General features: G+C 47.4%; 1 protein-coding gene across 1 annotated transcript in view; it reads left to right on the top strand.

Moving 5' to 3' along the window:
• Nucleotides 1-25,861, top strand: part of ntrk3b (neurotrophic tyrosine kinase, receptor, type 3b) — a 112,992-nt gene that overhangs the window by 49,933 nt on the left and 37,198 nt on the right. The window contains exons 5-11 of the mRNA XM_048969528.1: nt 7,351-7,505; nt 8,090-8,232; nt 8,327-8,468; nt 9,564-9,869; nt 10,072-10,083; nt 11,003-11,058; nt 12,251-12,353. Coding sequence (XP_048825485.1) covers nt 7,351-7,505; nt 8,090-8,232; nt 8,327-8,468; nt 9,564-9,869; nt 10,072-10,083; nt 11,003-11,058; nt 12,251-12,353 — 917 coding nt within the window. The remainder of the gene's footprint in view (nt 1-7,350; nt 7,506-8,089; nt 8,233-8,326; nt 8,469-9,563; nt 9,870-10,071; nt 10,084-11,002; nt 11,059-12,250; nt 12,354-25,861) is intronic.

The following is a 25,861-nucleotide window of genomic DNA, read 5'->3' as shown; positions in this document are numbered from 1 at the left end:
CGTGTTATTTTAAGTCATGGAAGCGGGACACCTCTCCTGGGGGCGCCCATCTCCTTTACGGTATTTGTCCCACCCAGATAACACTGAGGAGATGTGAGGTGGGGGAGTGGGGGTGTCTATATGTATGCAGACCCCAGTATCTGCATTGCACCCTCTTTTGACACTTTGCTAGCCCGAGAGCTTAAAAACGCCCCACACCTGCTCTCTTACATGGGTGCCACCTGAGGGCAATGACGCAGTGACACAGCTCTTGGTGATCAGGGAGAGTCTCCTGCACGTGGATAATCACAGCCAGCGAATCAGGCTCCAGGTTCAAGCGGAAAGCGAAAGAACCGGGCCTGGGCAAATGAACGACAAGCACAGATTTTGCTGCAGAGTAGGAGTATTCCTGCTGAATGTGCAGGTGGATTCAGTAACACACAGGAACTGTAAACATTCATTTAAAGTGGCAGGCGTATATATATTTTAATCAACAAGTGACTAAAAACCGGCAAAAGCTGTTTCAGGTCGATGCTTCCAGAACTTTTCCCAGTAAGTTCTCAGTATATCTAGGTCTTCCCTCAAAGGCTGCGGTACACAGCCTGCATCGCGGATTAGACATTTAACTGAGATGAAACACAGCAGGGGGGGCTTTGGGAGGACCGGGGGGGGGGGGGGGGGGACAGGGCAGGAATTGGGCCTCAGGCGAGTTAGAGAGAGTGGGAGAGTGGGGTGGGCGGGGCTAGAGTGGAGACAGACAGCCGGGGAACGCGGCGAGGATCGGGAACAGCTGTCAACGCCAGCACAAACGAGCGATCTGCATCTAAAGCGAAGCGTTCCCCCATTCCGGGATTTCGTCGCAATTTATCCCTCAAGAGGTGTCATAAGAGAAAAGAACAAACTCAAAAAAGAGAGAAAAAAACAGAAGAGACCAGCTTTCTTGTTCGCGTGAAGCATCCAGTCAATCAAAAACAATAAAAAAAGAATCATTTGTTTTAAAAAGCTTGAAGTATTTATGTTGTCTTTCTGTGGGGGACTCAAGCATCGCTGGATTTAAAGCAGGAGGATGTGGAAAGGGGCTTTTTTTGGCGCCCAATTGTATTGCGGCTGAAAGTTGACTTCATGCAATCACGCTGTTTTTATCAGTAGCTAACAACCAAGAAACATGAAACGTAACAGAACATGAAGGATCCAATGAAGGAATCAGTTAATGGTTTGGAACTTGGAGGTTTATTCCTGAGCTGCGGTCTGGTTTGTAGCTCAACATTTAGAGCATTGTGCTAACAAGATAAAGGTTATGGGTTCAAATCCCTGGACGCGCACACAAATTGTACGCCCTCATCTCTACTGTAAGTCGCTTCGGGTAGAAAGCATCAGATGAGTAGTGTTTGTGAATTTTACATAATGTTATCATCAAGCTTTGTGAACAGTCTGGAATCGGTAAGATTTCCTCATGGAAAAGCACCCAAACACACAATGATTTCTATCTGAAGGCAAATCGAACGTAATCTTACTGTTCAACCTGGTATCAGGATTAAAGGCTGAAAGCCGGCTGCAGATGCAGTAACGATAACACAGTGGGAGGCGGGGCAGTCGCTTTCTTTTGTGATGCTTAGGTATGGCCACTAGGGGCAGTGTTCCTCAGCCCTTTGACTGCACTGTGAATGAGCCAATGGGTAACAATTCACATTGTCGCCTATGGGCCCCAACAACCAGCCAATGTTGTGTCATAGCCCTCCAAGTTCGGGGAGATAAAAAGTTATGAGCTTATTAATTTGTAATAACCTTTCATTCATAAGAGCTCGTGAAAAATGTGCTGAAAGTTTTATTATGAATATGCCAAGCAGGCTGCAACACAGCAGCATGTTCACCCTGTTATAGGCATCATGGGGAACAATGTGGGATTTATATTCTGCATTATTTCAATGTCTCTATAGAAACTTCAGAAGGAATTTCTCATTGCATCTAGAGCTGTTGAGTGGAAAGTTAAAGTTAATAAACATCTGGCTTAGACATGAACTCATTTATTGGTCTAATATCTCCTCAACAGTTAGTAAATACCTTATCCTCAGCTGGCCAGAGTTTAAAGGCAGCGTGTGTATGTGCTCCCCTTAGTAGCCAAATGGACCTTCTGCCCAAAGAGTTAAGGGATGCCCGATGCAGGTGGAGAAGCTGTTCTGGGGAGTCGCTTTGGCCAGGTGTGCAAAGAGGAGAAACAAACCCAGACTGAAGAAGAGAGCAGGAGAAGAAAGGATGTGACAGAGTGATGGGAGAGAAGCACCGGGATTCGTCCCAAATGAGAGGGACCTATCATTTCTGAGCAGTGAGGCTGAATTTCACTCATGGGTTCAAGGAAAGGGTGCAGCAGATGTCACAGAGAGTCTTTTGATGGCTGGTGTGGTTGTGCTGTGAGGCGTCCGTGGCTTGAGATCAATCTGAGCAGATTATAATTAATGTAGTGGCTGGTGAGCACCGGGTTGCTGCGAGCTCATGTGAGGTTTAGATTAGCCCTTTATCTACCGACTGATTCACACCTCAAGCGGCCATTCTAGGCGTGGATGGTTTGTGTCGGTTGGTCGCCGGTTTGAGGCTAATTAGGCCTCCCCCTGCTTGCTCACCGCGCATCAGCTCCTTTTACCGTGTCACCTGTGCTGTGACTGGAGGAGTCATTTAGGAGCAGCTGTCTGCTCCTCACTCTTGTGGAGATTGACAAGGAGCGGCAGGAGAAGAGGCAACAGAGAATGGTGTCTCACTGGCCATGATGTCGTCTGGGGCTCTTGTTTTACCTGGGGCTGGAACTCGGGGATTCCAGGCCTGAGGAATCACTGTTGGGGTGACATATGAGGTGGGGGTGGGGGGGGGGGGGGTGGAGGGGGCTGTCCTGAGCTCTGGCTCACCCCCCTCCCCCTCATTTCCTCCCAGGTCGCACCTTTTAATGTGACGGCTTGAGTAAACACTGGCATTCTGACGGAGCAGGACCATCTGCTTAGGACCTGGCACAGCCCGGACTGTTCCGTTTAGGTGCCCATGGCCCAGAGGCTCCTCGGTAGCTCAGGGTTTACAGAGCGACAGGCCCGCTCGCGAAACGCTGCTCGTCATCGGCAGCAGGGGGACCGGGGCCGTCCAATGGGGCACCTTCGGCATGCGGATGACCGAATCAGACTTGCCGCTTGGGTAGTTTCCCTACAGTGTGTATGGACACCAAGCTGGAAATTTCCAGGCTTTTCAGCTTGTGTCCTGTCTGAGTTTCAAAAAAAAATAAAAATGATGCATCCAGTTTGAAACCACATCTCATGCCGAATACACTTGTCATCCCTTCAGGTGATCCGACTGCTTCTGGGCCAGTGGCAAAGTATGTTAGATAAATTTACCAAAAAAAAAACAGAATACATATCTTACGACCACGTTCCTCACAACTTCAGGGATATCGGACTCATGTCTTGTGGCACGGGGGAACCTTAAGGATCATGTGAGTCAGTCCGATGCCCACGTCCGGTTGGATGAGTCAAAATGAATGTCTTACTATGGGACTTGATGCTGAGAGGGCAGTATAAATCATCGGAACAGCATCTGAATCTCCCACAACATGACCCGGTCCAGGAAACTGCAGGGATGTTCTGTGAAGCTAAATCATTTTCCCATCTCAGAATTATTTCTGACCCCAAGATCAATAGGAAAATAGAGAACAATTCAGCATTGTTCTCATGCTGATAATTCACCCACATATCTGGGATTCAGCAATCGCCTCTGTTTCGGGAGCAATTTAGTTCTTCAATTAACTCTAAATGAGGAAGCCAGACAAGTGCGTCCATTCCACAATATGCCGAGAAATAAATAGATTATAAATTCAGATCTGCACTCGTGCAAGAGTTTCCTTAGCCTACGAGTCTCTTAGCTTCTCAGGCAGAGTACTAGAAATTTCTTGGGTTGACATCAGCATTGTATCAGTATGGAGAACTGAAATTGCTGTGCCAACTCTTCTCCTATACAAATAATTGGCATCATCCTTGTCTCCGTTTTACAACCCATAGACAAACAGCACTGCTGTGTAGTTTGAGAGTAAAGAAAGAGCATTTTTAATTGAAACTGTACTCATCAGCTGATGTTGAAGGACCTTTGCTAACAATAAGAATGTTAAAATAGCTTTAAACTGAAATTAAAACATAAGACAGTAGGTTTGTTTTTTATTCGGGAAGCAGGGAAATTCTTGCACTTAATGTTTCGGCATTTTGTTTTGGAGTATTGTGTGTGGAATGGGATGGATTGGCACCACCTTCAGGGAGGTCTGTGCCTTGTGCTGCCTGGGATAGCATCCATCCATCCATTTTCTGTAACCACCTGTCCTGTTCGGGTCGCTGAGCCTATCCTGGAGGCTACGGGCGCAAGGCAGGGAACAACCCAGGATGGGGGGCCAGCCCATCGCAGGGCACACTCACACAGCATTCACTCACACATGCACACCTACAGGCAATTTGGGTAACTCCAATTAACCTCAGCATGATTTTGTACTGTGGGAGGAAACCAGAGGACCTGGAGGAAACAGCACTTGGGAAACATTCAAACTCCGCACATGGAACCCTGGCAGAGACTCGAACCCTGGTCCCAGAGGTGTGAAGCGACCACCCCACGTGTAGTTGTATTTATAGATAATAATAAATTGAAGATTTTTTACTGGGTTAAACATGAGGTAGCTAGTTTCTCCTGAAAATGAGAAAAAATCAGCTCAAAGCTATTTTTTTGTCCTGTGGGGACTCACCCCAGGTATGAGGGAAGCACCTGCAGGCTGCAGACATTCGCAGCCCAGCTCACATGATACAGGGCTGACGAGGCTGCCGTGCTGATGCAGTACCACCAACAGCCTCCAGGGGGTGCCCTGCTGCACCCTGTGCACGAAGCCACTCCACTTATTTTACACAGTTTATGCGATCACACTGGTCTATATTATCACCCAAACAAGAGAATATGCTAGTAATTTATTTATTTTTTTTAATTTAAGTTAACAGAGTTCAGCTGTAGAAATTGAGTGAGTCGATTCCGGGTCGAGCTCCGGGCCGCAGTGCAGCTGTAGATGGAGGAAAGTGATCATACAGGCCACCTCAGTCATGCGTTCTTCACGTCTGCAAGGGAATTTCTACATAGATGAACCTGCATCTGATGTAGTTATATACTGTTGTATGTGAAATATTAATCAATATAAACAGATCATTTATTTGATTTGTCTTTCGTACCTTTTCATAAAGGAGATCGGTCCATAGCTGATATAATTAGGACTGTATGATTATGGAGATCCACTATAAATGACTTTAAGAAGCCTCCATTAAACTGGCTGCCGTCTCTCTGATTGTATTCATGGGTCTTTTTCCGAAAGCTTTGATCACAATTCATCAAAGACTTAAAATGCACATACTTAACAATGACCCCGGAAAGTTTGGCCTTGAGCAGAATACAAAACCATTTTTTTTCCCTGTCAGATTTTGTTATTGGGGTGAGATTGTATGATGAAAAACATCTCTCCTTCAGGACGTTAATTTTGATGCTTCTCCGTTTTATTAACTTGCTGTGCCTGGACCCGCTTGTTTGATACTCACGCCTGTCTTGTTCATATCTTCGGCCCGATCTTGTAGCGGAGAAAGGCTGTCCTCCTCGAGTGAATGAGCAGAAGGGTGAAACTCCTCGTCCCAGCTTCTCTGAAGGGCTTCCCCGCCAAAGACTTTGCGGTCCAGATCGCTGCTGAGATGGCTCATCAAACATGCTTAAGATCCTTGCAGATTAGCCGTATTGTTGCTCTTTGGTGTTGCTAGCTGATATGTAAAAAAGCTGATGCTTTAAGTATAATAGATGTGCACTAATTCTCCACAAGGCAGATGGCAGCTGCTCCCGGATCCATATGTGAACTTAAATTCTTTGATGTTTAATTGTCTCTGGATGTATGAAAGCCTCCAGTTAACCCCGGCGACAATTAACCAGTATCAAAATACCGCTGCTCGAAACCGACCACGCCGACGGGTCCCAGTCTAACCTGCGGCTGTAGTGTTCCACTAAATAATTCTAAATCCAGCTGAAAAGTTGGAACTTTCTCCTGGGTATTCATTCATATTTAAAACATTGATATGTTCTGTCATGTGATATATTTTGTTTTAAAATTTCTGATTCATCGTAGAACCGTTTTTTTCTGTATCATGTTGTTATTCACTGTCCTCGTCCACATGCTAAATGTACAGACACCTCTGATTATTGTCACACTGCACTTATTCTATTATTATTATTAATAATAATATCTTATTCTATTATTATTTGTAGCATTATTATTAATAATAATAATGCTCAAAGGTCACATATGGAATTTAAATAAAACCAAAGGCAGAGAAGCAACTAACAGTGAATGAAATTATAGGAAGATGGAAATAATCTAAGTAAAATAAGTAAATAAAGGCTAATCAAACAAATATATAAGTAAAAAATAAATGACATGGAATATATACAATATAAAGGGATGCAAAGGTAAAAAGACATAAAAACTGGAGATAATTAATTCCCTATTTTATGGATATGGTGTGTATTTACCATACTGTGTTCACATCTCTACGCTATATTAGAGTATTACTGCGCCAGTGACCGTGCTGCTCGCTCAAAGCTATAACCTTTGAACTGCAAGCTTGACTCTCTGGTCCGGTCCCTGTTAGGGGAGTCTGCTCATGGCAGTTACAGTGCGGCCACATCACCACTGCATTTCCCAATGAAATGGATTCTCCTGTTTCGTGATACTTCATTGCTATCCCTGTCACACCCCCTCAAACCCCAAAAAGGGAAGCCCCACTCTTAAACAAACGTGCCGTTTGCGTTCCTCTTCAGGCTCTCAGGATTTTCACACCCAGTCTGGCGAGCCTGAGACCTCTGAAGCACCCAGGTGCACTCAACTTACAGAATTTCCAAAAGGGTCTTTAAGCGTAGCTGACTGTGAAGGTATCTACAACCAAACAGTGCAGCTCACACCATCTTTGTAGGAGACGTGCAGTCCTGTAATTCTTGCCGCGGTGTTTCTAAGACGTTCCGGAAGGGAATGTCAACATTTTTTTAGACATTCCTGGTATGAGATTCTATTAAATCATAGAACCTCTGTCCCGCTGCACCTGCGAGGTTCTGGTGGTGACCGAATAGCACAGATCTATGCTTTCCAACACAGTGTGGCTCTCCTACCTCCAGCAGCTTCAGGTCCTTTTCCTCCATATCCGAGGCCCAACCGATGCTACAAGCTGTATTTCAGCAGAAAACATCCTCTTGCTAATTGTGCCCTGGCTGTGAGTGACAGAAACGGCCTTTATTAGTGATCACTTATTTATTGATCTATTATTTGTTACGCTTATTTTGCAGGAGGCTGGAGGGAGTGGTATTTAAGTGTGGCTGCGATATCCGCTGGATCCAGCTGTGGCAGCACAGAGGGGAGGCAGGCCTGCACACGCAGAGGCTCTTCTGTAACAATGGCGTCTCCAAGATCCTGCTCAGCACCATGAACATCTCACAGTGTGGTAGGTCGGCTTCCCCTTCTTACTGTCCTCAGAGGTGGGTAGTTCCGGTCAGAGAGTAAAAGTCCAGATCACAGTTTTGTTTCAACCAAACAGTTCAGTATAAAGAGTCACAGTCATAGTACTCAACTGGCTGGTTGAAACACAATTTTGGTCTAGATTTCTCTAAACTCAAAACTAGACTGGCTACCTCTGATAGTCTGGGCTCACATGAGAACATTGTGACCATTTTCACTAGGGCTGCTGAATTATGGTAAAAATCATAATCACGATTATTTTGGTCACGAGATCACGATTTTTTAACACGATTGATTACTCCATTTACTTCGGAAATATCACATTTTAAAAAAAAAAAAAACGTAACAATGGATTTACTTGAACTTTAAATATAATTCAACTGAGAAACAAATAAAGGGGGGGCTGGATTCAAAACACAAAACAAAACGGGAGCATCATTGCGAAATCAAATGCATAAAAATAATTATCACAATTATTTTTTGATAATCGTTGGAAGCCAAAATGGTGACTGGAATGAAAATGAACGGACCCTGCCGTACTTTCCACTCAGTTCCATGACTCTTCTTTAGATCTGCCTGACATCAACCTTAGCAGAACCAACCTCGTTGTGATGGAGGGAGACAATGTCACCATCACCTGCAATGGGTCGGGAACCCCGCTCCCCGAGGTTGACTGGACCGTTGGTGGCCTCCATTCCATCAACACCCACCAGGTGAGCCGGTGAACTGACTACAGCACCCCGCCCCCCCCCGTCCCCTCCCCCTACGAACTGGCTCGACACTCCCTGATGTTGCTTTTATCCACAGTCCAACGTTTACTGGCCCAACGTGCACTCCATCAATCTGACGCTGGTGAACATCAGCCGTGACGACAATGGCTACATGCTGACCTGCATCGCCGAGAACGTGGTGGGCATGACCAACGCCTCGATCCAGCTGGTCGTGCAGTGTACGTCCCGGCCGATAAGTCACTTGCTCCCGGGGGTCCGTCGTAGATCACGCACGTCATAAACATGCCGTCTAATGTTCTCTTCTTGATGAATGAACCTCATCTTCAATTCATCAGACACAGTGACAACAGTGCCTAATATTTATCTGCCTTGGTGATGCACTTAATATTAACTGTGTGCAGCTGGGTTAGAGTACAGAACAGTTTTGTGTTTAATCATGTTGTTCAGTGGTACAACAGCTGGATTGTGCTGGGACTCAAACCAGACCCATGGCTCCATGGGCATGTCTGTCATACCCTGGTTAGTAACCCCCCCCCCCCCCCCCCCCACACTTCCCAATTAAACAAAAGTGACCCGATTTTTGTCATAAAACACAGCTAACAGCTGTGGTGATTAGTCAGTCTAACTGACAGTAAAACGAGCGTGCAATTCCGTTCTCACTGTTAGACCACTCCTTTATTGCACCCGTATGTTCTTTAGGCTCCGTGTCCCACCTGCCACTGGGGGTCCTGAGATTGTACCCCGCAGCCCCAAACGCATTCTGCCGTGTCAAAGCACCAGGGCGAGACTCAGAGGGGCAGATGTCACGCCGGGGGCAAATTTGGGTACTAAAAAAGGACTGTGATCCTCCCGCAGAAGGTCCTAGAAAAATCTCCCCTCTCCCTTTACACAGGGGCAGCAGCCTGAAGCCTAGTGGTTAAGGGCATGGGTCACTGGTTTAAATCCCAAAAATGGCCGAACCGTGGAGCCCATGAGAGAAGTACTCAACCTAAAATATAAAGCAGGTTTTCTGGTTTTGGATAAAGGCCTCAGCTTGCCAACTTTATGTGAATTTATGTTAGCTGTCAGCAAATAACAGACGTGATTGTCCACTGATAATCCCATGGTTTTCACCTTGTATGTTTCGGATGGATGAAAGAGCGAGTCCAAATATTAAATGGACCCCGGTGGGGTATTCTGAGACCCCAGACTAGCACTCTCTGGCACTGTGCAGGGAGGTGGGCTTGTATGAATCAGGAGGCATAACGTATTAAACAGATGAGCTGAATGACAGTAGAGGTGTTCAACTCAACACGCCTCGCATCTCCCTGCAGTCCCCCCCACCATCCTGACGCTGGATGAGCCGGAACGCCGCCATGACACCTGCATCGAGTTCACGGTACGGGGCTACCCCCACCCCACCTTACGCTGGTTCTACAAGGACAAGGAGATCCCGATGGGTGATTACATGCGCACAGAGATGGAGATCTACCAGGACTATTTGGAGGGCTGCCTCACCTTCAGGAATCCCACCCACCTCAACAACGGCAACTACACCCTGGAAGCCAGCAACTTTTTGGGTTCCGTCACCAAAACTGTGTATGGGCACTTCCTGGACTCCCCTCCCACTGATGGGATCGGTAGGTGGCTGACGGTCACTGTGGCGGGGGGGGGGGTTGTATGGACTGGCGACGTATTTCTGATCACATGAGGCGTCGCTTTTCCACTGGCAGCTGTAACGCTCAGGTGGCTGTTCAGAGTGTCTCAGGAAGGAGAAGCAGTTGCTGTGTGTTTGCCTCAGAATTCCATTAATGATGCCTGTCTTCTGCTTTTCCCTTTCAGGGTATGAGTATGGTGAGTGTCTCACTTCCCTTCTCTTTTACTGGTGAGACAGAGAGCAGGGGTGATGATCTCTGATGAGCAGTGGAATGCCGGGAAGGGCGGTGTGAGGAGACGAACGTTTGTAAAATGCTAACCACACAAGCATGATCGCTTGGTTCTCCCTACACAACTGAACACCCCCTAGTCTGGTCAGTTTGAGCGCCCCCCCCCGAATATGCATTCGGAGAGCTCATCAGGGTATTTCACGCACTGTGAAGCCCGAGTGTGTTAAGGGGTTGGGCGTGTGGGGGAGGGGTCAGTGACAGATTGTTACTGTCATTGCTCTAATGAAGCTGAATGATGGAGTTCTCTTTGGACCGTGTCCAGGCCCCCATGAGCCAGCCCCATTGAAAGATTAAGAATGATCATGCCCGGCCCCCTCCCCACCTAGGAGCCCCTGTGATTTTCGCCCAGTTCATGGATGTGAATAAAGGCCAAAAGGTTTGGTACTGCAAGCTGTCAGGGAGGTAGGAGCGGTGCAGAGTGTCTAATTATTATTGAATGACAGGATGCTTAGCCCCACCCACTTCGGGCAAGGGCGGGGGGGGGGGGGGGTTATGGACCACTGTAGACCCCCATCTCAATGCTGTGTGTGCTGTCTGAGATGGGTCTGAGCTGTGCAGCCGTTAGCTTGTGCTGCCGATTCCCAATGCGAGCACGCTCACGCACACACACACACACACACACACACACACACAGACACAAACACACATTTTTATTCACATTCAGATTTAATTCGCAAGGGAGTGGGATGCATGTGATGGATTTCATAAAGGGTGCTGCTGTGGTATTTGTGACTGTTGGGAATTGGAGGGTGCATGTACACACACACACACACACACACACACACACACACACAGCCCTGTAACCTCCATGCTGCTCTTCTTCACAGACACCCCGATCCCCACTGTCAGTGCCACCCCCAGGCCTGAGGAGGACACGTTTGGGGTAAGCGATACATATTTCAGTAAAAAGTTGTGTCTTTATGTTCCTGGGGGGAAAGAGAGATATTTTATTTCATATGTCACCGGCCGGTCTTGTGCCTCCTGTCTGCCGTACGGCGACCATGTCCGACTGGCGACTAAGTGTCATTTTCTCCCTGGCTTTGTGTCGTAATTGTCTAGATGGCGTTCATTTTCCTTCCCTTTGAGAGCCCAAAGGAGCTTAAAAACAGCACTCTCGATACTGCAGGGGTCTTAATTGCATAAAGGTTCCTGCTAAAAATAAGGATCTTGAGGGCTTTGTTGTGGGCTGCAGCCATAGAATCTGAAGTGTTCATGGGCGAGAAACGGCACAGAAGAGGCACATCGCAAGCCGTGCTCAAAGACGGGAGCGATTCCACGCTGATGGGGCTGAACGTACTGCTTGTTTCACTGCTGTTTGTGTGCTTATTTATGCACACTGCGTCTGAATTAATAAGAATGATGTTATATAAATCGATTCAAATAGAATACTATGCTGTGAGGATGCAGTCAGCATATGGAATTATGAGACGTGAGAAAGGGCTTTTGAGAGCACATCTGCCTAGGCTTGGACGTCACCAAATTCTTCATGATGTCATGCCTTCCAGGCATACAGTATTTTGAGGGTATTTTCAAAAGCAGAGCTAATCTGGAATTCTGAAATGTTGTGCTGGGGCTGGGGGGGGGGGGGGGAGTGGTTCTCTATAATAACCCCCATCCCCCTGCATGCTGGGCGTGTTTTCCACAACATTCCCAAAATGCCGTAGCCTAGTGTTTTACCCTAATTACAGCCTAATCCTCATCGATCTTTACTGAGACCCTAGTAAAGGCCACAAGCTCTCAATGATAGTGTATGGTCGATGTACCCCAGCTGGTCGGTAATGGCCACAGTCGTTGACTAGCAGTTGTGCGATAGAGACCTTAAACCCCTCTGAGATACTCTGCTGAATCAGTTTCCCACAGCCTGTTGTGTTTCCCTTCATCTTTTCTTTTAGATCTTAGAGTCGGCGGTTTGTGTCCCTCTGTCATGTTCAGGATTACAAACTGCTCTGAATCCCGAAGGTGCTATAGCATGGGGAACGGGCCACCCTCTCCCCCGGTGTTAATCTCCCCCCCCCCCCCCCACCCCACACCCCACACCCCACGGGTGGATGTTGATGGGACCTCCTCTGTCGTAGGTGTCCATCGCTGTGGGACTGGCCGGGTTTGCTTGCCTTGTCCTCGTCATCCTGTTCATCCTCATCAACAAGTATGGCCGGCGCTCCAAGTTCGGAATGAAAGGTGAGCAGAAGCAGGCCGGCACCTCGCCGGCGGCCCACCAGTGAACGACTGCACTCACAGCTGGCCGCCAGTGATTAATGTGCCTTCTATCCCTGCGGAAACAGAGCGCAGAGGATGTCTGTTAAACTTGGGACTGCGTCTGTAAGGTGGCTTCATACAGCGGATTATATGGTCACCCATGTGACTGTCACTGTTGCATTTTCATGGAGAGTTGAGTGAAATACTGCGAAATTTGGACGGTTCAGGATGTGAAAATTAGTATTTTATTTTAGGAGCTTTTAGTTTGTTTTCATTTAACGGGAGATCGCATTTCACCCGGAGGTGTCACTTCCCGTTTAAAAAGTGGCAGTCTGTACCCATCCTCACGCAGAGGAGGTCCTCGACCGAGGGCGACTGCATGGTCGGTGTCGCTCTGAAATCCGAGATGTTAATGAGATGCCATCCAGGGTCCATTGCAAACTCACCAGCCATCGACTGGTCGGTCACGAGGTACGGGAATCCTGGGACCTTATCACTGGATCAGAGCTTGAGGCTGTCTGGTTTCGACTGGGTGGTGGATCCTGTTGACAGTGTGCGACTCGAGGCCTCTGTCGTTGTTTGGTCATTTAAGACGGATTCAAAACGGATCAACCAGCTATGGTTAAAAACCATTTTAAATGGAAAATTTATCTAAATGTTTCCTGCTGAATGTAAACTGGCGCTTGAGTATAACCGTGAGCTTGAATTAAGCTGGAACATCAGTACATGTGAGTCGGTGTAGGAGAGGTGTGTTTAATGATTCACTTTCATCCACTGCTCAGTGGGGCTTTCTGATGCGCTTTAAACATCAATGGGGTGGTAATGGCTCACGCTTCCCACGCTAATGTCAGCCCAGCGCATTCAGCGGCCTCCGTGCTGGGATCCTGTTGGGCAGTACATTCAGCATCAGGAGAGTTCAGCCACTGGAGTGTTTTGGCTTAGGAGCAATCAGGGCCTGGAGTGTTCAGTGGCAGGAGTGTTCAGCAGCAGGAGTGTTTAGGGGCAGCATGTTGAGTGGTAGTATTCAGCAATGGGAGCTTTCAGGGCTGGCCTTGTTGAGTGGCGCGAGCCTTCAGAATCCGTAGTGTTCAGGGATGGGTGTGCTCAGTTGCTGGGGTGGTCAGGGGCAGGCACATTCAGGGGACTGGGCATGCTCAGTGACTGGAGTGTTCAGGGGCAGGATCATTCAAGGTGGGAACATTCGGGGCTGGGCGTGTTCAGTGGCGGAAGTTTTCAGTTGTGGGAGCATTCATCTGCCGGAGTGTTCAGTTGAGGGCACATTCAGCTGTCGGGAGTGTTTATCAGCCAGGGTGTTCCGCAGTGAGAACATTCAGGAGCGGGTCCATTCAGTGACTTGAATGTTCAGGGATGAGCGTGTTGAGTGGCAGGACCATTCAGCAATGGGGGCCTTCGGTGGCTAAATTACACAGGGGTGAGCGTCTTCAATAGTGGAAGCATTCAGGAGAAGGAGCGTTCAGCGGCCGGTGTTCAGGTACGGACACATTCCGGGGTTCGGCGCATTTAGTGGCCAGAGTGTTCAGTGACTTCAACGGTTGGAGCGTTCAGGGACGGGCACATTCAGCGGTGGCTGCTTTCAGGGTGACAGGATTGGAGGGTGGGTGGAGGTCCCTTGTGTGATGACAGGGCACAAAGATTTTTGTCTTTTTGCAGTTTATGAAAAGAGGATTGTGAAGAAGGCAGAAGTGTCATACAGCAAAGTTAAAGTGGAATAGAGATGGTTTTAATGTGCTGGAAGGGATATTTAGTGGGACATTTTGTGCTTTGATCCGTGCTCAGAACTGTGCACTGATTCGTGCAGTTCCTCATACATACTCCCCATATTCGGAGTCGTGCTCTGGCTTAATGACGTGCCATGATGAGTCTGTGTGTGCTTTTAATATTTGACGCCTTCTGTTCGCATGGACAGACAGGTCCAGAGTATATATCAGGTAGTCTGGTATCGGAAGTGTGGAGGGGGATTTGGAAGCGGGGGATTTGCTGTTTACTTTTTAATTAAGTTCTCAATCTGTGCCTGGATTGGAGGAGTGCGTGAGGAGAGCGAGAAGCTGAACGCAGTGACAGGCGCGGCCCCGCGCTCGACCCTGCGATCGTCAGCGGCTGTCACCATGGGAACCGGCCTGACTGGCATGTGACATTCGACGAGGAGGAAAGGCAGAGACAGAAATCCCCGATGAGACGCTTCCTCTTTTACAAACAGTCTGCCTGATGAAGCCATTTATTGCTCCATGACTTCAGGAGGAAACGAATACACGATGATGTTCCATATCGCTCAAAACAGTTTGGCAATATCAATGTCCTTCCCTCCCTGTGTTTTAGGCAAAGGCTGTTGTCAGTGGTAGTTAGTTCTATGGGTATTTTCTGTGCAGGTCTAGTCTAATAAATAGTGTATGATACTGATCCAATTTAACATACAGAATGTAAACTCAGGGAGAGCAGTAGCAGATGGATCTTATGTTTCGGATGATGTATTATTATAATATTCGTTGAGTATCGGACTTACTGGGAGATGTAGAGTCTGTTGCTCCTTATTGTTATATCATGCTTCTCTGCTGTTATGTTTGTTTCGTCTAAGGCAGCGTTTCCCAGTCCAGTCCTCAGGGACCCACAGACGGTCCATGTTTTTGCTCCCTTCCAGCACACAGAAACGTGGACTGTCTGGCAGGGACCTGGGAGGAAGCAAAAACGTGGACCGTCTGTGGGTCCCCGAGGGCCAGATTGGTAGTCACTGGTGTAGGCTGTTTTTTCCCCACCTCATCCAGTCTGGGATAGTTTACAGACAAATGTAGATTAGCATAGTAACCGTTCCAAGTTGCCTTAACAAAGTCTACATGAGAAACCTGTCTGTGAATCCAGGGAGTATTTAGATTCAGTACCTGCTGGATCTCCGAAGATCCCCTTCAGCGGCTTACAGAAAGATTCGTTTATTACCAATTTGACAGCCGGACTGTCAGTTTCCAACAGACGATTTTATTTCCCTTTTGAAAATGCTTTGTGCGACATCGTGTGATCTGAGATTTCACATCGCCGCGTCCCCTTTGTCCTGAAAGAAACTAGAGCTGTATCACTAGCTAAAATTAATGGCACAAGTCTGACATTTTGCTGCCGGAGTGAGATTTTCCTTTAATGTTAACCGTGGTTGCGTGTCAGGGCTTGGAAGTCGCACATCTTAGCATTGGCAGTTACAGGAAAACGTGTCACCCAGAAACCACACTGCCTGCAGTACATATTCTGAACTAAAGCCTAGTCGCTACACCCATAAAAGCAAAAACAATATGAAATAGACCGATGTTTACCGCTGGGTTGTAGCTAATGTCGTATTTACGTGTCGTACTTTCACTGGGGTGTAGTCGTAATTCAGGCAGCATCATGAAACGTCACGGAGTTCATATTTTGATATGACAAAAATTATATGTAGATTATCATTGAGGCCGGTAGCCATTTCCTCTGTAATGATGAACAAAAGACAATTAAGCTTTTAAAGGTGATACAGGGTTTTTAAAAATCAGTTCCTTCTCCAGAATGTTAGCAGCTAATTCGGTGTATGTTTTGTGAGGTTTAACTGAACTAGGGTTGGGGAACAGTTACTGTATAATAATTCATCTAATTATGAACAATAGTCTGTAGGGAAACACAACACATAAAGAGGCTATTAAGACATAAGCAAACTCTATATATATATATATATATATATATATATATATATATATATATATATATATTATTTTGGATTTCTGCTTCAATTCAGACCTCCACTCCACATACGTGTTGCATTGATGGATTTTCTGCTTGAAGAAAGATTGGATTAAAGTGGTTTGTTTTTGTTTTAGGATGAGGACTAGGTCGAGGAAAAAAAAAGGATCATATCTGATTGTATTTAATCAATGTTTCTGACTCGTTATGTCTGTCTGTTACATCCCCTGGGCTACAAAGAGAAACGCGGCCTGGAGATGGATTTCTGAGGCTAACGTAGCGTGTCTAATGCATCACTCTGATTTTCGGAACAATTTTCCAGGTAATTATGCCAAGTAATTTCTTAAAACAAGTCCGTTTACATAAGGGGGTGTTATTTTTGACCGTGTCAGTGATATCCTGCCTTTGCTGATAGAGTGACCATGCGTTGGTTGCCAGACATTCTGTCCGACTCCAGTCCTGTCACCTCCATGGAGTCAACAAGAAGCTTCTCCCTCAGTCCATGACCACCTGCATCCTTTGGGAAATCTGACGTTACTTATTTGCTTCTAAACGTCACTCGTCGCTACCAGTTTGACAGGAACACAGTCTCTTTTTGTGACCACTCTCATGTTCTTCTCGTTAACATTTCCAAATGTCTGATTTAATTAGAGCGGATGGTGGTGCTTACATAACAGTTCGCATCCTCAGAACTTCGCAGGTAATATATTTCACATCAAAGGGGCCCCCTTTTTTTGTTTGGTATGGAATAGATTGCTGGAATTATGCTTCGCTTTCAGAAACGAAAAACAAATTAGGAAGTAAATAGAAAATTTCCTCACTGATGAATTTCTCTGTGCCTCTGAGGAATAAAGGACGTTTTAAAGATTGCAGCCGCAGAGGGTCCCTCGCTGGCTGCCTGAGTATGAAGCCGGTGCGGGGGGAGGGTGGGTTCTAAGCCAGGGGCAGGATCAAAGTGAGCCAGAGAGGTTTCTTCAAAGGGACACTCTTTAGTGGATGGAGCTTGCCCGTCTATTAGGGGTAAGTTGGCTGCTCAGCGCTGCGTGAATTACGGCTCTCTTTGCTGGTGGGGAGGGTCTACCTGGAAAAGCTGACCCTGTAAGCATGCCGTGGAACACACTTACAGTCAGAATGAAGAGGGGGTCACTAATATAATAACTATATACCATACAGCAGTGTCTCCCAATCTGGTCCTTAGGGAACGACTGACTGTTCACTGCCGGGAGCTCGGAGGGAGCAAAAACACGGACCGACTGTGGGTCCCTGAGGACCGGATCGGGAAACGCTGTCATGCACACTTCCTGGAGCTGGACAGCAGGACAGGCTGGAATTATATTTCCGATGATACCGATGATATTCATTTGCCCGAGCCGCTCGCTGAACCCTGCCTGTCAACCATGATTATCTGAGTCCTTCCAGATAAAGTTTTTTTTTTTACTGATAAGAAAGCTCAGACAATAAGATATTGGTTCATTCTATTAGAAAATGAAATAGTAATCGTTCTGAATTCAATTATGTTTGATGAACTAATTGCTTAGATTACTGAATAATTTATTGCCTCTGAACAATTACGTTAATGATTGATTGTACCTAAATAAGATGAATACTCATCTATATTATTGTTTGAGTTGCACAAATGAAGCCATTAAAAGCTAGCTAATATATTTATTTTACCGTCTATATATTCAGCTTTCTTCAAAGATTCCACAGCTAGTATAGCAAATCCAACAGTGAGGGTCGTTATTTTTAATGGGTCCTTCAGTCGTAATTTAATTTGAGGTTGAAGGAAAAAATCTGGGTTTCGATGGTTGAAAATGGCTGTTGGGAGATTGAGAGGGGTAGAGAACATGGTGATTTGCGAATGGGGTTTTTTGTTGGGACTGGGGAGAGACAGACTCTGCACAGTATATAAAGAAGATGCTGGGGCAGGAAAACCGAACAGGATTTGGAAAAGACAGAGAGCCATGTGATATGAGGATGGGAGGATGTAATGGGGATTTTCTTTGGATTTTACAAAACCGCTGAGAAGGTGGGAGGGAGACAGGAAATGAGAGACAGCTGTTTTAACTTTGGTTAGGCAGAAAAGGGGGGGTACAGGAAATAGCAGAGGCGTTGGTGGGGCGTGGATAGCCTGGCAGATTCTTGACCCCAAAAATCTACCATCAGGGGCCCGCCAGCCAAGATCCCGCCCCCTGGTTCAAGAAATTTGGTCTGCCATGGGAACAATATTTCTTTTCATTGAAATTGCCAATTCAAGTGAAGAACCCAAGGTGGCGTATGCAAGGGGTCCCTTCCTTTGTTATTACGTTAATGAGCCGCTCATTGGAGTTTTACTCGCGCAAAAGTGTTCTGAGGGCAGAAAGTTCAGGGAGAAAACCAATCAGATTGTAGAGGAGGTGGGTCCAAGCAGCTAAAGGAGGCTGGACCAACCAATCACATGTCTTGGTCCCGCTTCCTCTAGTTGCTTGGACCCACCTACTCTTCAATCTGATTGGTTATTTCTCTGAACCAATCATTTTTTTGTTCTGCTCTCAGAACATTTTTGTGTAAGTAAAACTTCCAGAAGCAATGTGGATTTGGGATCTTCCCCTGGGGTTTCTGAGGGGTCTAGCTTGCAGGGTATCCGGCCACTTTTGTCAGGGCACCCCCCACAAGTGAGGCAACAGTTATGTTAGGGTTCTGTTTCTGAGCCTGGTGCTAGATCTGCAGACACAGGCTCCCAAACCCTCCGGCTTCCTCCATCCTCCCACTCCCATGTACGCCCAGCGGGGGGCGCTGGTGTGTCCATTACTGAGCATCCTGGAGGAAGCTGCCCGGCGTGCCGGAATTCAGATTCTCCGCGGGGTGGTCATGGCGACCACGGTGACCACGGTGACCGCAACGTGGTGAGGTCAGAGAATGGGATGGTACGGGGCCAACTAATCCATACAAAACACTGGCATCAGGCAGCGATAAGGCTGCCTTCCCACAGGATGTCATTATCACACGCCGCCTCTGTTTTCTCCCAGCATTTATTGATTTAGTTTTTTAAGCTCCTCAATTTATATTTGCGTGCAAACAGATAAAGCTGTCAGCTCTCCTCAGCCGGAGTAACGCCAATTCCAGATCCTGTCGCACCCCAAAATGAAATGGTAGCGTTGCTTGGTAGGACGAGGATCTAAACGGCGAACAGGAGATAATCATGAAAGCGCCTGCATCTCTCTGAATATGTGTTGGGTTAAGAGAAAGGGGGAGGCACGTCTCTGGGGCCGCTTCATTTATTCATCCGCATTAAAGATACATGCGCAGCAGCCTGGGGACTCATGTCTGCCTCCATGTCACTGTCCTAGAAATAGAATGGAGGCAGAAGAGCCGTGTGCTACAGAAGAGCCAGGCAGGGAGGAAGGAAACTGCAGACGCCGGCTCAGGTGCGGCTGTCCTTCTGAACGCGTGATTATTTGTTTTCAGGATACCTGGAGGTCCCACTTGGTGGCCTGAACACGTCCAGGAGCCGTCGCAGATCGTATTTTATGCGGATTCGAGCCCACAACCTGCAGGGGCAGGGGACGAACCTGAGACTATTGCTGCAGTTTAGCTCAAACAGCAGAGAAGATCTCAAAGGAAGATGGTGAATTTGTATGTTCAGTCCTGGCAAAACCTCCGGTTTTCAGAGAAGTTTTTTTTTTTTTTGCGTGACGAGCGAATCCCACAGCTTTGAGCTGCCGTGGTGAAGTTCCTACATATATAACCTGTTATTCATGTGTGTTTCTTTCTCTTCAAAGCCCACCTTGTCCTTTTTATGATCATTTTCTCAGGATTTTTTGTCAGGCGCTCCCATTATCTCACCAAATGTTGCCAAGCTTCAAAGCTTGTAAGAAATAATCTGAGTTTTGTTTTAAAATACACATTCATATTCGAGGCATATTTTTTTTCTGCAGTCCAAGTTTATTTCGCGTGGTTTATGATTAAAAGCAACTTGTAGTATTTGTACAACCTCCCTCAAGACCATTATCAGTTACACGCTAAATGGTTTCTTAGCAACAGAAAATATTAGTTATGAAGCGATTCCCCTTTTCTAGCCAAAGTCAGTCTAAAAGGTTTATAATAGAAAATTGCCTCTAATTGAGGGAAAGCTTCAGTTAGCTGTCGTGTGAGCAGGAGTGATGGACAGTGAGGAGAGAGAAGGGACTTCTCGTGTCGTGGGGGGGGGACGACTTCTCATGTCCCTGGGGGTGTGGCTATTCCCAGCATGGTTTAATTGTGTTTTGCCTGTCCCCTCCCCCTTCCCCGTCGCAGTCGTGGGTGTGTTTTCTGCTGCAGACTGGCATCCTCGCTACATTGTTTATGCTGCAAAGCAAACCTCTGGCTTTCTTGCAGACCCCTGCCATGCATCAGACACCTGCGCAAGCAGGAGAGACCAGATTTGCCACCAGATTCACATAAACCATGTAATTTTTTCAGCCCCTACAAGTGAAAAACACGGAATGCAGGTTTTCCCTTCTCCTTACATATGAGTCCCTCGTGTTAAATTCAGCAGATAGAGATTAGGCACCAGTGTCAGCCACAGGGAACTGAATGTGGGCCGAGCATTTCACTGCGGTGACCTGTGACCGAAACACGCCGGTCCGGCAAAAACCCTGCTGATCTGCTTTGCATTGAGCTCCATGTGAGCTGCTGTGATCAAATAAAAACGTCATACATGATCGGCCGTTAAAGGAAGGTACTGTATATTATATGTAATGGGAGTTTCTGTAGAAAGTCTCAGATTGATGTGAATTGTGTGATAAATCAAAGGGGGGGGTGTCTGACTTACTGATGTAGGTCATGAAAGGCTCACTCCTCAGAGCACTGGGAAGCTCTGGTAGAAAGCGGCAAAGATCTGCCGTTGCTCCATGGTCAGCTCTTCATCAGTAGCCAGCTGACTAGCATCTAAGGGCAAATTGGCACCGTTTGAGGTCTGCCGCAGGATGTCGTGTTATCATGATTTACCTGAAAGGCTCACGTTTGCTTTGAGGGTCGTCAGTGTTGTTTTTTTATGTGTAAGAAGTTATTATTTTCATTCATTGTATTGTTTCCTTTGCTATTAAACCACAAATGGAATGAAGCTGGTGGAGGGTTGCTTTGGGGTCTGTTCCTCACAGAACAAGCTTTGTGAAAGGGTGGGATTTGATCTGAATATGAGGCAAATTTCCATCCATCCATCCATTCCTCCATCCATCCATCCATCCATCCATCCATCCATCCATCCACAGAGGTTCCTCCAGCTGGAGCCTATCCCAGGTACCACAGAGCACAGGGCTTGGGTACTCCAGGATGGGATTATTTGGTATAGTTACCTTGGAGAGTTACCTTGAGTTATTAATGCATAAAACAAATTGAAATTCAATGGTACTCTTGGGTTATAGCTGTTTAAATTTATAAAACAGGATTGGTTGTAATAAGAAACGTGATACTTCCTCGGTTGTTGGTGTTGGTGTTCTGGTCAGTTGTCATCAGACAGACTGATAGACTGTTACCTCAACATGGTGTCGTGACCATATGCAGACTTTGGCTCCTGTCTTACCCCCGGGCCCCTGTTTTACCCCCGGGCCCCAAGAGGAGGCCCGGAAACCTGGGGATGGGCAACACTGCTGCCTATGGGGCATGTGACAGCTTCAGCGAAACAGAGGGCCAAAAGGTGTGGGTGGAGTCAGTGCTTTGGGCAGTATGAGTCTCCACTACGCTTCCTCCTGCTCTCCGCGCAGTATCAGTGTGAAACACGCCTATAATGATTTTAGTCAGTAGGAAACGTTGCTTTTAGGTCGTTTAGCTGTAGCCTCAAATTGAATTAGATTCCTTTCTGATAGAGGTAGGTGTGTGATTAACTCCGTTTGGTTATATCTGCTGTCAAGGCACGGGATTCCAGGGAGACCATTAAAAATGGCAATCATTACACTGAAACCAGCATGCAGCGATAAGCTGCACACCGGCTGCTGCTCACGGGAGGCGCTGGGCAAGTGGCCCTCTGTGGCCTGGGGATGCGTGCGGGTCGCGTGTGGGTCTTGAGCACGGCTGCAAAACAGCAAGCTTCAGAAACATAAATTATGTTTAGTCTCTTTGTCATCGCGTGCTGCTACTTTGTGAATTTCAAGAAAAAAATTAAAATTAAAAGCGATTTTCAGCGCTGGATAATTCTTATCCAATTCTAGTCGAGCACTCCCAGAGATGGGGCTCGGAGGCAAACAGGCAAAACAAATCAGCCGTTAATAAATCCTTTGAAGGTAGCATCAAATAAAATAAATGCACCGCATTTAGCGAGTCGTGCCTGTGTGGGGCGCTCTCCTGATGCCGACTGGCTCGCTGGGTCCCGCTGTGCCAGGGCAGACCGGCAGCGGTGACCCACATCTGGTCCGGTGCTCTGTGACATTTTCCCGCTGGGCCCGACTCATATCTGACCATCATATTAGGCAGCAAAAATGAGATTACGTCTTTTATTATTATTTCCCAGGAAAAATAAATCTAAAAAGCAAGTCGAATCTATCTGTCACCGCAAATGAATATTACGGCGGATTATGGCCGTGCATGAAACGCATCGGTTGTGAGGAAAACGTTTCTGATGGGATTAGTGCTCTGACTTCTGCAGGAGACGGGCAGCCATGGGGGAATCCGTCTGCTCTCCATCCCCCTCTCCTCTTTCTCTCCTTCGGCGTGAGCCCCTCATCCATCCCTTCATCACAGCACTCTGGGAGGTTTTGCTCAGCACCCTGACGCTCCTGTTACTGAGACAGCCAGGATGTACTTTTGATTTGCTGCGAGAGGAGCCGCGTTCATGACACGCTGTATCAGTCGCTGCTACTGTCTCTGCGGGATGTCTAACATTTCATTTCTTAGTTTGGCTCTGTTAGCCAACACGTTTTTCTTACATTCATCCGTCAGGTTCAGTCAGACGTGCGTCCCATGTGTGTGGGAAGGGATGTCTGTCCCCCCCCTCCCCCCCCCCCCCCCCCCCCCACCGCTCCTTTGGTCTTTGTGTCATTTTTTTCTGCTTTGCTGGGGACAAGTCGCGCCAATTTCCCTTCTCTGCGCTTCATAATTACCGACAATTACACAAGTCATTTCAGGCTGGAGGAACCTCAGTGAGCAAATGCTGCCAATTAATGTTGGATGGAATTTTTTTTTTGTAAATCAAACTGGTTGGGGGGGGGGGTACCCATTAGTGAAAGCATCCCCCTCCCTTCCCCCTTGAGCTCATTTTCAAGGACAGTGACCTTCGGATGTGTAGTGGTGACACATCGTCCTCACTGCAATGATGAGGACGACGTTCTTGGCCGGGCTTGTAGAAAACCCATCAGTCCTCAGGCCAGACTGATGTCGCAATCAAAACAGCGATGAGTCGTGTCAGAAGGGCTGTGCGGTGCATCGCTGTAGATACTGTCTGACGGGTGACATTATGACGTTATGTGGTTATATTCGGTTTACCCAATCAGAACTGATATTTTCTTTAATTGGGACCCTTAATTGGTGTTTCTGGGGTTGACCTGCCCACAGTTTCAGCTGGCGAACACGTTTCATCAGAGGCTGAGATGGAGAGTAGCTCGCCTCGCTCCATGCAGCTGCCTCAGACAACACCAGCAGGTGAGCTGATGTGCAGGAGCTGGACAGCAGCTGTCAGACAGCAGGGAGGCGGCAAGGAATCTGTCAGGCGGCTTCTCTCCAGGCCGAGTTTACGGCATTACAAATGTCGGATGTTTGTTTAAATCGACCAAAATATCGTTTAACTGCTTGGGTGAGGGATAGTAACACCAACAGAAGTTACAGAGGTGTTACTTCTTGAAGTTCTGAGGGCAGGCTGCAGCAGCTTTGAGCCCGGTTCTGTAGGGGTGACCTGGGACCGATGCACAGAAGACCACAGCATCAGAAAATCATAAACTATATGAGAGAGACCTGCGCTGCAGCGAGGCCTGGTAACTCTGCACATCCTGCTGATAAACCTGCTCCCGTTGCATTCCTGCTGCAACCCTGCTCCCGTCGCATTCCTGCTGCAACGCGCATTTATTAGTTCTGTTAGTTTGACCTTCAGTGTTTCCTGGCTTTGATCAGTAATGGAGCACATTTAGGCAGAAACATGGCAATCGCACGAATGAGACCCCCCCCCCCCCCCCCCCCCCCCGCTAGACCCTGCATTCATAGCTAAGAGTAAACGTGCAGGTGAACTTTTACCCCCTTCCTCCGAGAGGGCGCATCCATGAAAGACAATTTGACACTCAGTAGCGGTTTTCATATGGCTAGTCCTGACTCAGTAGCGGTTCTGACGTGGCCAGCTCTGACTCAGGAGCGGTTCTGACGTGGCTAGCTCTGACTCAGTAGCGGTTCTGACGTGGCCAGCTCTGACTCAGTAGCGGTTCTGACGTGGCCAGCTCTGACTCAGTAGCGGTTCTGATGTGGCTAGCTCTGACTCAGTAGCGGTTCTGACGTGGCCAGCTCTGACTCAACTAGCGGTTCTGACGTGGCCAGCTCTGACTCAGTAGCGGTTCTGATGTGGCTAGCTCTGACTCAGTAGCGGTTCTGACGTGGCCAGCTCTGACTCAGTAGCGGTTCTGACGTGGCCAGCTCTGACTCAGTAGCGGTTCTGACGTGGCCAGCTCTGACTCAGTAGCGGTTCTGACGTGGCCAGCTCTGACTCAGTAGCGGTTCTGACGTGGCTAGCTCTGACTCAGTAGCGGTTCTGACGTGGCCAGCTCTGACTCAATAGCGGTTCTGACGTGGCCAGCTCTGACTCAGTAGCGGTTCTGACGTGGCCAGCTCTGACTCAGTAGCGGTTCTGACGTGGCCAGCTCTGACTCAGTAGCGGTTCTGACGTGGTCAGCTTCATCTTGATGGTAGCTCTGAAGATAAACAGTTCCACTTGAAGGCTCAGTAGAGGTTCTGAAATTGACAGTCCTGATGTGGATTGATCTATTTCAAAAGAGTCCTGAAATGTACGGCTACAGCTCAGATGCTGGAGTAGGCAGCACCCAGTCGGGTTCTGTGGGACCTTCCACTCATGCTTAGGTCAGGTTCAGAGCTAAATCCTTCACAGTATCTCTTGTGTCCTTAGGGACTGGTCAGAATGAATGGAATCTTAGTCTGAAAAAGGTATCTGAAGGAAGCTTTTCATCCTCAAGGTCAGGCAGTGTTATAAAAACAGGTAAATAGTGAGTACAGTGAGTACAGAGGGGGGTCAGTGTGCTTCCTCTGTGTGGCACTCCAGCCCTTTGCACACTTAAGCCACGTGTTTCTGGGTTACCGTTAAAGTTTTCCAGTGCCTGTGGAGGGCTTTGTGGTTTTGAGAGACAATTCATTGGCACCATGCGGACAGCGTAGATTACTGAGGTAGGCCTGATGCGAATGCATCTCAGTGAGCTGAATTTGTTACCTTCAGATCTGCCTGCAGATACGCTGTAACAGGAAAACTCTGTGTGTTCACAGTATTGCAAAATGTTTAAGTAAAGGAAACATCTCAAGATCTTGTCTGAAGTCTTCATGTGGTCTTGTAATTCAGACCCAGATCTGCTCTAAACCAGTGTTTCTCAACACATTTTTGCTCCCTCCCAGTTCCCTGCCACGCAGTTCACATTTTTGCTACCTCACAGCTCCTTACTAGAGGCTGGGAGGGAGTAAGAATGTGGGCAGTCTGGGGGCCTCTGAGGACCAGTATGAGAAGCAACAATAGAGGACTTTGTTCTACTGGCTTTGCCCGGGAAGCTGTGTATTGGGATGCAGTGAAGGTCGCCACTCAGTCTGCGAAGATCAATTCCGTATTACACCCTGAACCCTGCCCC

This window comes from Brienomyrus brachyistius, chromosome 11, assembly GCF_023856365.1.
Source record: "Brienomyrus brachyistius isolate T26 chromosome 11, BBRACH_0.4, whole genome shotgun sequence".
Lineage (NCBI taxonomy): Eukaryota > Metazoa > Chordata > Actinopteri > Osteoglossiformes > Mormyridae > Brienomyrus > Brienomyrus brachyistius.
This window is presented reverse-complemented; position numbering and strand designations above follow the sequence as displayed.